Here is a 14,612-nt window from a genome sequence, read left to right on the forward strand (position 1 = left end):
ATTTTATTTTGAACCTCTAATCCATCGGAGGTATGCTTTGTAGGTTTCGAGAGTGCAAAATCCTTCGAGGATCAAACATGAGCGGCATTTATCTTCCGGAAGAAAATTCAGAAAATTTTTTTTAAAAAAAAAAGGCTGGGTAACGGCCTCTGCAGTTGTGTTCCAAATATACATGTAATAATAATCATATAATAATAAAAATAATAATAATATTTACTATATATATAACAAATAAATCTTAATAAATAATAATATTACTATAATGATAAATCCACAATAATAAGAATAAGAATAAGAATAATTAGAATAAATATAAATTAGGTTTAGGAGCCGTCGCTCCCTTTTTCTCCTATTTATATATATAATAAAAATATTTTTGATACAAAATAATAATAATTTTATTTTGTTGTTCATTCAGGATTGATCTACTCGTTCGTTCATTCAGATTGAATGAACGGTGACTGCAAGCGAAGCGGCATCAATGTCTCTGTGTGTAAGCGAGGCGGCATCAATGTCTTATGTGCAAGCGAGGCGGCATCAATGTCACTGTGTGCAAGCGAACCGGCGAAAACAAGCGGGGGAGATGTGAGCGGGTCTGCAAGCGAAGCCAATTTCAGGCAAGTGCAGCGAAGCGACGCAGACCGCCCCTCTTGCAAGCGAAGCGATGAATTTATTCTTCTTTATTTTGGGCAAAAGTTCATTTTGTTTGACGGCGCCTACTAAGAAAATTCTCAAATCATAGTCTTGGGCTAGAGAGATTTCAGATTTCGAATCAATAGTCGGTAATTCCAGGTAAGAAGATTTTTATTTGTATATTCTTTCTCCCCCAAATTATTTCTCTCCCTTTTCCATTGTTCACCCAGTACTTTCTTCCCTAAAATTTTGCCATTTCAGTAAGCCCTAGCTACTTACGCCTTCAATCTCTTCCTTCCTTCCGTCATCTCCATCACCTAATTCTGAGAAAAAAAAATCTGAATTTCACACCCGATTTTCTTTCAATTTCGTCAAGCCCTAATTCTTTTACTGTAAATTCCCCCAATTTCTTTACCGTAACCTCTTTTCTCCCACCGACGACGATGAAGCCAACCACACCACTTGCTCCAATTCTAGCTGCCTACGAATCCACCGGTAAACATCGGAAGAAAGGTTGTATTATTCAATTTCACCTTCTCTTGCCTATTTTCATCGAATTTCTTAATTTCGAACATAATACTAATAATCTGAAAACTTCCAGGGGCTGCTATGGGATGGATTGTACCTCTTGTAATTATGTTAATTATGCTCCTTCTGATATTTAATTTAGGATTTAGTTGTGATTGAAATTAAATTATGTTGGAATTTTGATTTAGTTTAAATTGGGATGAGTTGTCGAATTTGTATACATAATTGGTATATGATTGGTGAATTGCAGACTTTCTAGGAGATTTGGGTAGGATGAGTTGTGAGTTTAATTCTTATGTTGATTTTAGGATTAATCAATAATTTAGACAAGACACAACAGCCTCCAAGGGCTGATTGCAGGCTGTGTTGAATTGATTCGAATTGAGGATTGATAATTGAGGGCATTCGATGAAAAGCTGCATACAATAGCTGCTGTTGGTGGTTGCAAAATCTGAAACTTTCAGATTTATTCCATGGTGATTTGACACTCATTTTGAAATAAGTGTGAGGCGTCTGTTTTGAATATTTCCGAGCAGCGAAGAAGTCGAAAAGGGAGTTCTATAGCATCATGTTTTAATTGATTACATCTATATGAACCGTGCTATTTTTGAATTGTTATTTGGTTTTTTTATTGCAGTCCCTCTCTGGAGCCTAATCAAAGTTGTTCGAGGCGAACAATTATTCAAGTGTGAGGAGGGAAGTCTTCGGCACGACCAAAAATTTTGAAAAAAAAATCTGGCTGTAATACATGAAGTAGGGAAGTCTTTTGGATTCCCTTTTCGATCACCTATGCTGATTTATTTATTGTTGGTTAACTTGTAGAAGTAGAATTGTGCAATTAGTATAATTGTAATCTAATTGATTAGGATAATTTTCAGATTAATGATGCAGAAGTTGTGTAATATATTAGTTTGCTGCTGTTAGTTTTCTTAGTTTAATCCTTAGTTATGGTTAGAAAATTAGCATAGTTAGTTTGTTGTTAGTTAGTCTTAGTCACTTCCAGTTAGTTTGGTTAGCACTAGTTGAGATATTATGCTATTTTAGTTCAATTTTGTTTGTAGTATTCTGTATGTTAGATTAGGTTAGTATTTTGTAATTTATGTTGTATATTGGATTAGATTGTGCTGCTCTTTTAGTTAGTAATTAGTTGTAATCTAGTCGTTATTAACATAGTTTAGTCAACTGCAGTCTAGATATAGTGAGTTTTCTGCTATGAATTGGTGTTCTGATAGTGTTGTATGTTAGCTTAGTATTATCTTAGATTACTCTAGTCTAGCTTGTTTTGTAGGTCTGCTTTTAGTTTAGTTAGATTAGCTGTGTTTTTTAATGGTTGCAATATAAGTTCCAGCTCAACTTTGCTACTTGTTTAACCCTTTGACCTGCTGTAATTCTTAATGCATATTAGTTTAGCATATCTTCCTGCTGCTTGTCTACTTTAGCTGCAGTTATCTTTTGTTTTATAGTCTGGTTTGAAAATTAATAAAGTTGTTGTGTGATTGATTATTTAGTTGATAGGTGGATTAGTTCAATTTGATTCTTAATATGTTGTAGTATCTATTTATATTTATATAAGCAATCTTGTTTAATTGGCTTAGCTTGCTATAATTATTTATTTTAGATAGTCATATGAATATTTAGTTAACTGATAGATTTATTGCTGGTATTTTGTTTAGCCACGATGAATAATGTGTGGTAAATTAATTTATGTGCTAATTAATTTATTTTGGCTTAAATTATTCATATTGATTTTTAATTTATGTTGTTTAATTTATATCGATTAATTTATTGTGTAATTTATTCTTGTGTAATTTATGTGAATTAAATTATTTATAATATTTAATTTATTTCTTTAAAATAAAATTAACTATGAAATATGTTCTTTTCTCGAGTCAATTGATTTCCATTGTGCTTAATTTGAGTTTGAAATTGAATCTATTCAATAATTGAAATTCTTTTGAGTATGAATATAAATCGGGATTTTGATAAAGTTGGTTGATATCCCCTTCGTTTCATTAATTTCATACTTAGTCTAATTTTTAGAATTTTCGTCTATTTAGCTGCGCTTGTTAGCGAAGAGGATGAATTAAGTTTCCTTAATAATGGGATTGACGAACGAGTAGTGTGAGGAGGATGCTGATTATCTTTATATGCGACTTGACTTGGCAAAAAAAAAAAAAAATCGACGCGAAAAATGTCGAAATTATTTTATTATCGGTAGCAATGTCTACCGGGCCGCCTTGTTTCTTAATTTATGATTGATTATGGCGGTTTATTTAAAGCTTTGAGTCGTCGCATCACTTTTAGAAGCTACTCCGAACACTTAAGTTTGAAAATATTTCGGGAGACATAATTTCGAATCTTTGCAGATGGGAAATATCGTGTAAATGGCTTAACGACCTGAACTTTAGCTAAGATTCGTTTACACACTACCGTTGATATTGCCGACAATATAGAGTCCTTATTTAGAAAATACTTGGTTTGATTTTATTAATTGAGTTTATTCGAGGACGAATAAAGGTTAAGTGTGAGGAGTTTGATAACTCTTGATTTTGTCATATTTTATAGCTTATATTTATTTATTTAATTATTTGTTTATGTCGAATTTTGATATTATTTATGTTAATTTTTTTTAATAATTGTATTCATTTCATCTTGTTTGTATAATATTAAATTATTAATTTTTAAGTGTAATTTATAATTATTTTCGTGTATAAATTAAATTAATTGATGTGTTTCTTGAATTATATTTTTTGGCATTATTTATGTGCTATTTAAGTATTTAATTTTAACTAAATTAATTTTATTTAATAAGTATTATTTATTTAAATAAATATTTATAAGATGTTCATTATTTAAATAGGTGAAATAATGTTTGAAAACTGATATGGGAGTCCAAAACTGGCCTTAAAAACTGAAAAAATGGCTTCAGAAGCGAAAAAATATTCACTGGCGTGAAAGTCAACAAAAGTCAACAATCAACGCAAGAAAGTCAACGCGCGGAAGGCAAGCGACAGCTGGCGCGGAAGGCAAGCGACGGCTAACGCGGAATGCAAGCGAGCGCGGAAGGCACGCGAGCGCGGAAAGTGAGCGGCGGCTGTATTTATGAGCGCGGAAGCCAAGCGAAGGTTGGCGCGGAAGACAAGCGACGGCTGACGTGGATGGCAAGCGAGCGCGGAAGGCAAGCGAACGCGGAAAGCGAGCGGCGGCTGTATTTATGAGCGCGGAAGACAAGCAACGGCTGCGCGGACTCCATGAGCGGCGACTGCATTAATTCTTGCTTCAATCATTGCCTGTATTTACTGCTCTGCACCCCCAGCTCCTGCATTTATTCGAGCCCTGCATTTATTTCTGCACTCTCCCAGCTCCTATATTAAATTCCTACACTACTTTTTATCAAATTTATGTCTATTTTTGTGTAATTTTTATTTTAGAACCTTCTAGAAAATAGGTAGTTATTAGTAGTTATATTAGTAGCTATTTTTAGAGGTAGTTATTTATGGTTATTTTTAGAAGTAGTTATTTATGAGCGGTTGTAACCACGAAGCTTCTAGAAGCTTTTTCCCTTATAAATATCTCCTATAATTATACCATATATATATGATACACCATATATACACAATAATAAAAATTTCATACACTCCATTTTCTCCATTTCTTTTTTGCCATATTTTTATCTAGTTTAATAATACGAGATTTTCGGTTTTGTGTCGCGAGCAAACTGATTTTCTCCTCTCATTTTTTCTTTTAATTCCTGCATATTATTTTAGCTAGTAAAATCAGATCATATTTCTCCGCCTCACCTTCACCCAAAAATTCCATGTTCGATATCAATTGTTCAAGTTGGATTTCGACAAGGTTGCGGAAGGGCGATAGAAGAATCGACTATTTCAGCCCTGTTTCGTGCCAAAATCAGATTCCGGGTAGTTCAACATAGCTAAATACGCGGGAGCCTTGTCGACCTGCTTAGTTGCTGTTCTTAATTCGATTCTGATTAAAGAGAGGTATCGGAGGGGTAGAGCCACTAGCGGAACGGTTGGAAGAATAATTCATGGGGCATAGGCGGTGGTCTATTAGGTCACAGAAATCTCTAGTGACAGTAGAGTTTCTTTCTTATAATGTTCTTCGCCGGGTGTCGCTGAAGCCTCGTTGTAAATCCCCTAAGGTCAAGTACCAACCGAGTTGATAATCAGCTTAAGCGAGCAAATGCGATCACGTTCATTCCTCCGAGCCGCCCGCAATTATACATATATTTTTCGCTATCACGCCATCGTCATCCTGCTCATTTCATCCATGGAAATCTAGCCATTAAGGAACGCAAAAGTCAGACACAAACGCCTCGCTTCATCCTTTTCGAGATACATATATTTTATCATTTTTTAATTAGATTTAATTTTTGCAATTTATCTTTTCAGTTTCTTCGATTGCATTAACTCATTGCACTTTTTCTAATTAAATATAGGATATTTGCATATTCCCTGAGTTCGACCCGGACACTCACAGGTTAAAGAGATTTTTTATTTTTGACGAAGAATTTTGGAGTTACTATACGAACACGCACGACACTATTTTCATTTTATACATATATCTTCTTTTTTTGTATCTTAAAAGATATTTTAAAAATATCTCCAAAAATCTTCGATCACTCAACTTCGCAGTCTATAATACTTCCCGGATTTGACTCCCGAAGTGCATGACAGTACAACGGAAGTTGTGAGAAACTGCCTCTACGTCCACCATTAATTGCCTTTATCGCATTCTCCTAGCCACGCCATGCTTTATGATATTTCACGTCAATCCCAAAATCTTTTTGGATATGCTCCCCGATGTCGGATGCCTTATACGCTGGCATAGAGCGTATCTTATCTTTGTAGACTTCAGAAATCCAGTTCGCATCGGTTGTTGGATGATCTCTTGATTGTAATAGACTCATAGTACACATGTGATGTAAATTGCACTTACGAATGCTAAATGACGCATCACGAGCATGGAAGGATGCATAAATATGCCAACCACAGCCTTTGTTGATGCACACCGCAATAATTTTGCTCGAATCATTCTTTTGGTACTTGAAGTGTTTCTGAGTGGCAATAGAATAATTCTTCAATAACTTTCTAAACTCCTGCGGTCCCCCAAATATCTGACCTTTCCAAAAAAATGCATCTCTGCATTGAAATTAGACTAGTACTTTCGTCGGGAATAAAGATACCACATGTGCCATCTTCGTTAAATACCGAACATTCGGCCTTGCCCCTGCATTACAAATACAATAATAAGAATGAAAATTCTTTCACATGTAAGTAATTCTAATTCTATATGGTAATAAATCTTTTCTTTGTAAATAGAAAAACATGGGTACCCATCTTACTCAACCAAGTATGTCCACGGTGTATACGGTTACCTATCATGTCCTCCAGGGTATTTAAAAGAACAACTGCATCTATTCACCGCAGCAAGCTATATGATGCAGTAAATGCCATGGGCTACGGAAATTTCAATGCATCTATCATGGTACTCCTACCTAAACCGGATTGCTAAAGGATATTGACAGTGGCGTGTAAAGAATGAGCGAACATCTTTAAATACCTTCAAGACATTATATCGCCACTACATATCTTTACAATCTCTTCACTGGTTCGTTCTACACCGCGCTACTACAAAATCGCGGAGGTGAATACTTACTACCTACAGACAACATCGCAACAATATACGATGGTATTGTTGTATGTCAATATCATGAAAGAATTATTTCTAACGTAACCGATAAAGAAAAGGTAGGTAGCTTCTTACCAATATATCATAATTCAAGGATATATGCATCATACCAACTAAAAGTTTGTATATAAACAACATGTTTTTAGATGTGTTGAACATGAATTTATAAGTGCTTACAGGTTGTATTCTTTCATAAGGCACAATTGTGACTGCATTCTATAACAAAGTTGAATAAAGACTACTTAATTACAAATAATGAGTAACGTACCTGCGTCCAACCATGCTTCAGAGATGCACACTCTGGTGCTCTCTTCTACACCGTGCAATCATATCCACAAATATTACCTTTAACAAGATATGCATTCTCCACATATTGGCGACATATTCGTCACACAATAATGTTATGTAGCTTTTCTTAATAGGTGCAATACATTGGAGTTTTACCGCCTCAATACTCACCTTATTCCATCTTTTCGATAGATTCCGGTAAAGATTCTTCATCGTGGTGCCCTCTTCTAAACCAATTACATGATGCTCACCTTCGTACGAACAGATAATTAATAATTTCATACTACATTAATCCATGTCCATCGGAACCTAACGATCCAACCAATGGATATATGAACTATATTAGGTCGTATGGGCGACTCAACAATCTTACTCAGAATACACTAAAATCATATGTTCTTACGGAATTCTAGTAATGTCTTGATCCTCAATAGCAACAAATTACCCATTTCACAAGATAAATATTACCCCTAAACTCTAAATAGCAACAGAATTTATTATCAAAATCACCCAAAACAATACCCAACATTTTCTTCCAAATAAAAATTTCTCAACTAATCCAATAGATATCGATACAAAAACACACCTGGTAAATCTAATTTCACTGGAGAACAAGGAAGATCGGCCACTGCGGAGGACGATCCAAGGACGGCGACCGTGGACCCAGGCCAACAAGAGAGCAGTTTCGACTTGGAGATTACCGGTGATAGCCTTCGGGAGTTCTTCGACCGAATCAACCGACCGCCGACAACAGGTAACCGGAGCCGAAGAGTGCCCTAGAGAGTTTTCCAATCGCACCGGACAAAAACCGGGCGATGTAAAATTGGGCGGACAGTGAAAGGATGGGAGAGAAGTGAACCTTCCACACTGCTGGAACCTGGATGACCTGCGCGGAATGTGGCTTTCGAGCTCACGAAAAAGGACAACGGATTGAGGAGGATTTTTGCACGAAGAGAAACAAAACGTAGAAAAAGACAAACAGGGAGGAAGAAGAACGAAGAATGGAAAAGGAGTGAGTGCAGACAAATCTAATACAATTAGGGACTGAATCCCAAATCAATATGAGGGGAGGGATTTATCCCAAAATACAAATGTTATTACTTTTATATTATACAATACTAATAAATTTTTTTTTTTTTTTACTACAATCCAATATAATACTAATATTAAAAAATTTACGTGTAAAAACTAAACGGTAACATTTCTACGGGACGGAGAGAAGAGAGTATTACATTTATAAATTTTTGTTGCGCAATAAAAAAATTTTATGCTTATATTTAATTTAAACTTTATCATTATCTAAAATTTAATTTCTATATTATATTATAATTTAATAAGAATGAATTTTCACATTCACACTTTTTTGTTTTCTTAATTAAATACTAATTTATTACCTCATCACAATTTTTTTATACAGTAATTTATTTTTTTTTTATTTCAATAAATTTAAATTTTTATTTAAATAATATTTTTATGTGATGTTTTATTTTAATTTTATATTTTTCAATAATATTGATTATGAAGCATGTAAAAACTGGGTGAATACAAATTATAGATAATTAAAAAGAAAATTTATATTAAAAATATAAATAAATAAATAAACACGTATTCTGTATAGGAAGTGTGTTTATTTTGTAAGATTTGTTTTTTGACATGAGGTATAGAGAATTGTATAAAAAATATAAAAATAATAAATATATATAGTGTATTATTTTTTTAAAAAAAATATGTAAGAAAATAATAGAAAGAACAAAGTCTACAATGTTCTCACTTATCTCTATATATAAATGAATGGTTCTTATGAAATATTTGTATAATTTTTTTTATCTTGAAATTGGAAAGTCTGAAATATATTAGGTCAAATTGAGTCGTAACTAGTAATTGTAAGAAATTTAAACCTGCAATTATTTTGAATTAGAGTTCTTTAAATATAAATACAAATTGTAAACAATATATCTTAAGAAATACATATATATACACACATATATAAAGACATATGTTAGAGCCTACAAAAATATATATGAAAAAAAATGAAAGAGCATATTCACGCTTGGGAGCAATTACGAAAATAAAACGAATCTCTTAATAGTAATATAAAATATCATAATTAACAAAAAAAAAATAAAAATTGAAAGTAGAAAAATTATTTATAAAAATGACTATGGCCATACTATCAATCTATCACTATACACACAAGCCCAACTTACGAAATATATTTTGAACATTCAACTGATATAACTATGTCTTTTATACTATATAACATTAAAAGGAAAAAAAAAAAAAAACACAGTTACACTTCTATAGAATTCTTACCTGAGATTCAATTGTATTGAGTACAAAAATTTAAATTTCATTCCGGCAATATGTTTACTTAAAAAGGCAAATGTATTTAGTAAAAATATCGGCGACAATAAAGTAATATAGAAAAACCTTATAAATATCAAACTATTGATGTATTTGAGGATAATCTTTTCCTCTCCCTCTTATATATTTGATATTAACCTCTTCCTCATAATTAAACCCTAAACGGTGTTCATTTAAAAAAAAAAAAATCATAAAAGAATAATAAATAAGTATAAAATTATTTAACTATTAGTATAGGATTAGCCAATAGAAATATTAATTATTTTTATCGCTAACCACTATTTTATATTTTGTATATAATATATTATATCTATGTATTATATTGTATATATATGTATTTAAGTGTATATATAAGTATATGTATGTACTACTATAGGAAATATTTATATATATATATATAAGAATGATGTGTGTATGTATGTAAAGTAAACAAACATTAAAAAGAGAGGGGGGGGGGGGGCGCGCGAAGACATGGGTGATTGATGGAGTAAATGAGGTGTGTCAGTGCTTTCAATCATATTTATAGGTACAAATTACAGCAGGTAAGTGGGTTTGAATGAACTACGCTGCATCCATGTAAATGTCATGTAGTGTCTATGTTGACACTACGTGTATGAACACTCCCCCTTCGATGTTTTTATATACATAATGTGTTTCGTTAAAATCTTATAAGGAAAAAAACCCCGTGGGACAAAAAAATCCTAGTGAAGAAAAAAAAAGTACAATATTCTTTTATTAATTTGCTCCCCCTATTTGAGCATTATTTGAGACCTCTTAACCGACGCATCACAATTTTCTTTACCAATTTTTTAGTTAATATATCCGCCAAATTATTATCTGATCGAATTTGTTGTACATTAATTTCACTATTCTGTTGAATATCATGAGTGAAAAAGAATTTTGATGAAATATGTTTTGTTCTATCTCTTTTAATGTAATCCTTTTTCAATTGAGTTATACAGGCTGTATTATCTTCATACAATGTAGTCGGGGGGATTTTATCGTCAGGTATTAACCCGAAATTTTTTAGAATATGTTGAGTCATTGACCTCAACCAAACACATTCTCGACTAGCTTCATGTATTGCAAATATTTCAGCATGATTTGAAGAAGTGACAGTTAAAGTTTGTTTCATCGATCTCCAGGAGATCACTATTTTACCACAAGTGAATATATAGCTAGTTTGTAACTTGGCTTTATGAGGATCAGATAAATATCCTGCATCGGCAAAATCAATTAATTCATGTCGAGAATCTTTCAAGTAAAATAACCCGAGATCAATTGTTCCTTGGAGATAACAAAAAATGTGCTTAATCTCATTCCAATATCGTCGAGTAGGCGATGAACTGAATCTTGCCAATAAATTTACAGAAAATGATATGTCAGGTCGAGTGCTGTTAGCAAGATACATCAATGCGCTTATAAAACTTATACATGACACTTGATATTTTTGCATCAAAAAATACTAGAAAAAATTATTTTTATTATTTATATTTTATAATTGTTGATGTATTTTTTAACAATAAAAAAGTAAAATCCGAAAATAGAGAAATATCTTCGAATTTGATAGAATTAATGCCTGAGATTATGAATCTCTAAACACCGTAGAATATGTAAATAACAATAGGAACGTATAAAATAAAGACTGGAAAATAAAATGGTGATCCCCGAATATGACTTTGCTTAGTTGAAGTTGATTGAAGATCCTCTTTTTCGAACAGTACCGGATCCTTAAATAACCCCTTGAAGAAACGGTTCGAACCGTTATCTGGTCGGTTACCATAACCGCTGTTATCCACTCCAAAAGCTCTCCTCTATTGACACGTGTGTCAATCGTCATAGAGAGGAGTGTAATCCCAAATTGTTAATCATGTGTACATATGGAGGGAAGCTTCATGTGGTTGCTCTAGAAGAGAATACATTGCTTGCAGATCTTTATGGTCATTTATCGAAACGATGGAACACAGTTACCATTGAAGCTGTAAAACTTCAATATATAGCACCAATTCAAGAACTACGTGACATTGTTGTGTAACAATGATGTGTCAAATATGTGGAGAATGCATATTTTGTTAAAAGTTATGTTTGTGGACATGGTTGTACATTCGAGAAGTGAGCACCAGAACTTGCCGCCTCAATGCAGCATTGGACGCAGTTACGTAACTACTATTGTTGTATTTGGTTTGAAGGAATTTTATCATAGATTGTAATCAAAGATGTACCACTCCAAGAATATGAATTATAAGCATTCATGTTACATGCCCGATATACCGACAAAGTAAGTATTACCTATACCGACTTTAAGGTGAAATGATGCATGTATTCATTATTTTCGATATATATGATTGGTAATATATTACCTCCATATTTATTGATTGTGCTGACAACATTCTTGCGTGGCCATGACATACGACAGTGTCTTTTTGTTTTTTGTTTTGGTTTTTTGAAGTTGATTGTAAGTAGTCATTCGCTGCGCATTTTTGTTAATGGTTGCGCGGGACTGTACAAACCCATGGAGGTATTGTAAAAATATTTAGTGGGGAAGTAACGTCGAAGGTATTGTGTAGACGGTTACTTCCGCACTATACGCCATTGACACTATCCATCGGTCTGAAATAGGTAGGTGGAATGTTACAAATAACATAAATATCTGTAGCTTGAGATATTACACTATAATTTGTAACTAGCCATGGTTAATAGATCTAGTTGCACCTTAAATACCCTGGATGCCATGGTAATTAACTGTGCACGGTCTATACGTACCCGGTAAAGAAAGATGGGTACCTATCCTTTTAGCTAGGAAAAACTCTGATTCATAATAATTTTTGTGTTTTGTAGGGGTGAAGCTGAGGGTATATTATTCGATGAAGATGAAATGACCGGTGTTATGGTTGCTGATGAAAGCATGGACCGTATTTCAATGCAAAGATGCATTATTAGGGAAGGTCAAACGTTCAAGGACGCGCTTGAGTTTAGAAGGATGCTGAAGAATTACTGCATTGCGACACAAAAAGCATTTAAGAACCATAAGAATGACTCAAAGAAAATTATAGCCGCATGCATCAATAGTAGTTGTGGCTAACGGGTTTATGCCTCATACCATGTTGCAGAGTGCACATTTGGTATTTGTACTTGCAACTTGCAACATACTTGCGAGTTGAGCTTCTTGCAGTCTCGGGATCATCCACATGCAGATGCAAATTGGATATCGGGTATTTATAGAGATAAGCTACCTACCATGCCATCATATAAGGCATCCGACATCCAGATGCATATTCAAACCGATTATGGGATTGATGTCAAATATCATAGAGCGTGGCGAGGCAAGGAAAATGCGATGAGGTCTATCAATGGAGGGGTAAGGGACAGTTACGGGAATCTCTCCTGGTATTGTCATGCGTTGCGTGAGTGTAATCCCGGCAGTATGGTGGATTGTGAAGTGGAAGCAGAAACACGACGTTTCCAACGCCTATTTGTATACTTCAATGCTTGCAAAATTGGTTTTCTTAGAGGTTTCAGAGCCTTAATTTTTCTGGATGGGACACATTTGAAGAACAACTACAAAGGATGTCTACTCTGCGCAGTAGCAACGGATGGCAACGATGGGATGTTCACTTTAGCTTTTTCTGGTACGTATATTTACTAATTTGTTGGTGAATATGCCCAATTTGAGATTATTTGTGCAATGGTTGGTAATTATTTACATTAATGAGGATCTCTTGTATGAGACGATATGTATATGAAGAAAGCTTTGTGGGGCTGTTGCGATTTCGCAATAGTATGCGTGGGCATTTTCACATAACTTTTTTTTTGTGGAGTATACCTATATTTATTAATCTTATACTCATATTGACTGATATTATATGCTTTATATGTTTGAAGATACTCTGGTTTGGTTGATATGTACTACGATTACTCATTACTGAACCCTGCTAAATTTTTCATGTGCTTGTGATTTGGATGTTCATAAAATCTTGTTGCTATGCAGCGGTATCAGCCGAAAATGACGAAAATTGGGAATGGTTTTGTTGGAGCCTAAGGTCTGCTCTTCATGTTGATGGTCGGTATAATTGGAAAGAATATACTTTTTTTTCGGATAGACACTCGGGACTTCTAAAATCTATCCCTGTTGTATTTCCCGGAGCCCATCACGCATATTGTCTCCGGCACTTAGTAGACAACTTCCGCACACAGTTATGTGTAGAATATATTTTAAAAAGCTTTATATAATGTGAACACGGTAATTATATTCTGTTTAGGTAATGCGGAGATATCCGATGCACCACAAGAAACGATGGACATCTGTTTTCAACAAAGCCGCTTATGCACCCTTACGGAAAGATTTTGAGCATCATATAACGTCTGTGGTGGAGGCTATGACACTTGCCCAAAACTTTATTGCACAATCGCAGCCCCAGTGTTGGGCGAATTCTTTATTCCAAGGGACTCGTTGGGGGATAATAAATAACAATATAGCTGAGTCATGGAATAGTTGGGTGCGTTCAGCAAGGTCATTGCCTTTTGTTGGGATGCTTGATTCCATCCGACAACAGGTAATGTCTATGATGAATGAGCGTCGGGAGAAATCCGAGAAGATAGGAAGTAAGTTATGCCCGAAACAGGAAAATAAATTGGCGTTGTCGTACATGGCCTCAAGGAGGCTACAGTGTAACCAATCATCAGTATCGATGTTTGAGGTGCTTGATCGTAATGATAGGTATGCGGTCGATCTGGAAAATCGAAAATGCACGTGTCGGGAATGGCAAATATTTTGGCTACCGTGCAAGCATGCATGTGCATGTATTGAAAAGTGTCATATGTCTATATATGACTTTTGCGATGAATATTACAGCGTTGAACGCTACAAGAAAACTTATGAAGAACCCATTAACCCGGTGCCGACTCATGATATGAATGTGGTGCAGAATAACCCGCAGACAGAGATAATTCCTCCGACAACATCGGTCCAACCAGGCCGGCCAAAGAAAAGACGGTTTGAATCACAACAGGTGAAACAATCTAAAAAATGTGGTCGTTGCGGTCACCTAGGACATAATCGACGAAGTTGCAAGGAGGCTTTACCTTAG

The 14,612-nt window shown here is 34.3% G+C and overlaps 2 protein-coding genes across 2 annotated transcripts; both read left to right on the forward strand.

The window, feature by feature from the left end:
* Positions 1–12,251: 12,251 nt before the first annotated feature.
* Positions 12,252–13,564, forward strand: LOC127248853 (uncharacterized). The gene is made up of 5 exons (XM_051271397.1): positions 12,252–12,259; positions 12,364–12,593; positions 12,636–13,154; positions 13,408–13,415; positions 13,514–13,564. Exons 1-5 carry the CDS (start codon positions 12,252–12,254, stop codon positions 13,562–13,564), a joined length of 816 nt encoding a protein of 271 aa, XP_051127354.1.
* A 223-nt stretch (positions 13,565–13,787) lies between these two features.
* LOC127248854 (uncharacterized) lies at positions 13,788–14,612 on the forward strand. Its single transcript, XM_051271398.1, has 2 exons — positions 13,788–14,242; positions 14,378–14,612. The coding sequence occupies exons 1-2, from the start codon at positions 13,788–13,790 to the stop codon at positions 14,610–14,612; spliced, it is 690 nt and encodes a 229-aa protein (XP_051127355.1).

This window comes from Andrographis paniculata, unplaced genomic scaffold (genome assembly GCF_009805555.1).
Source record: "Andrographis paniculata isolate CXL003 unplaced genomic scaffold, ASM980555v1 Contig34END, whole genome shotgun sequence".
In the NCBI taxonomy this organism is placed as follows: Eukaryota; Viridiplantae; Streptophyta; class Magnoliopsida; order Lamiales; family Acanthaceae; genus Andrographis; species Andrographis paniculata.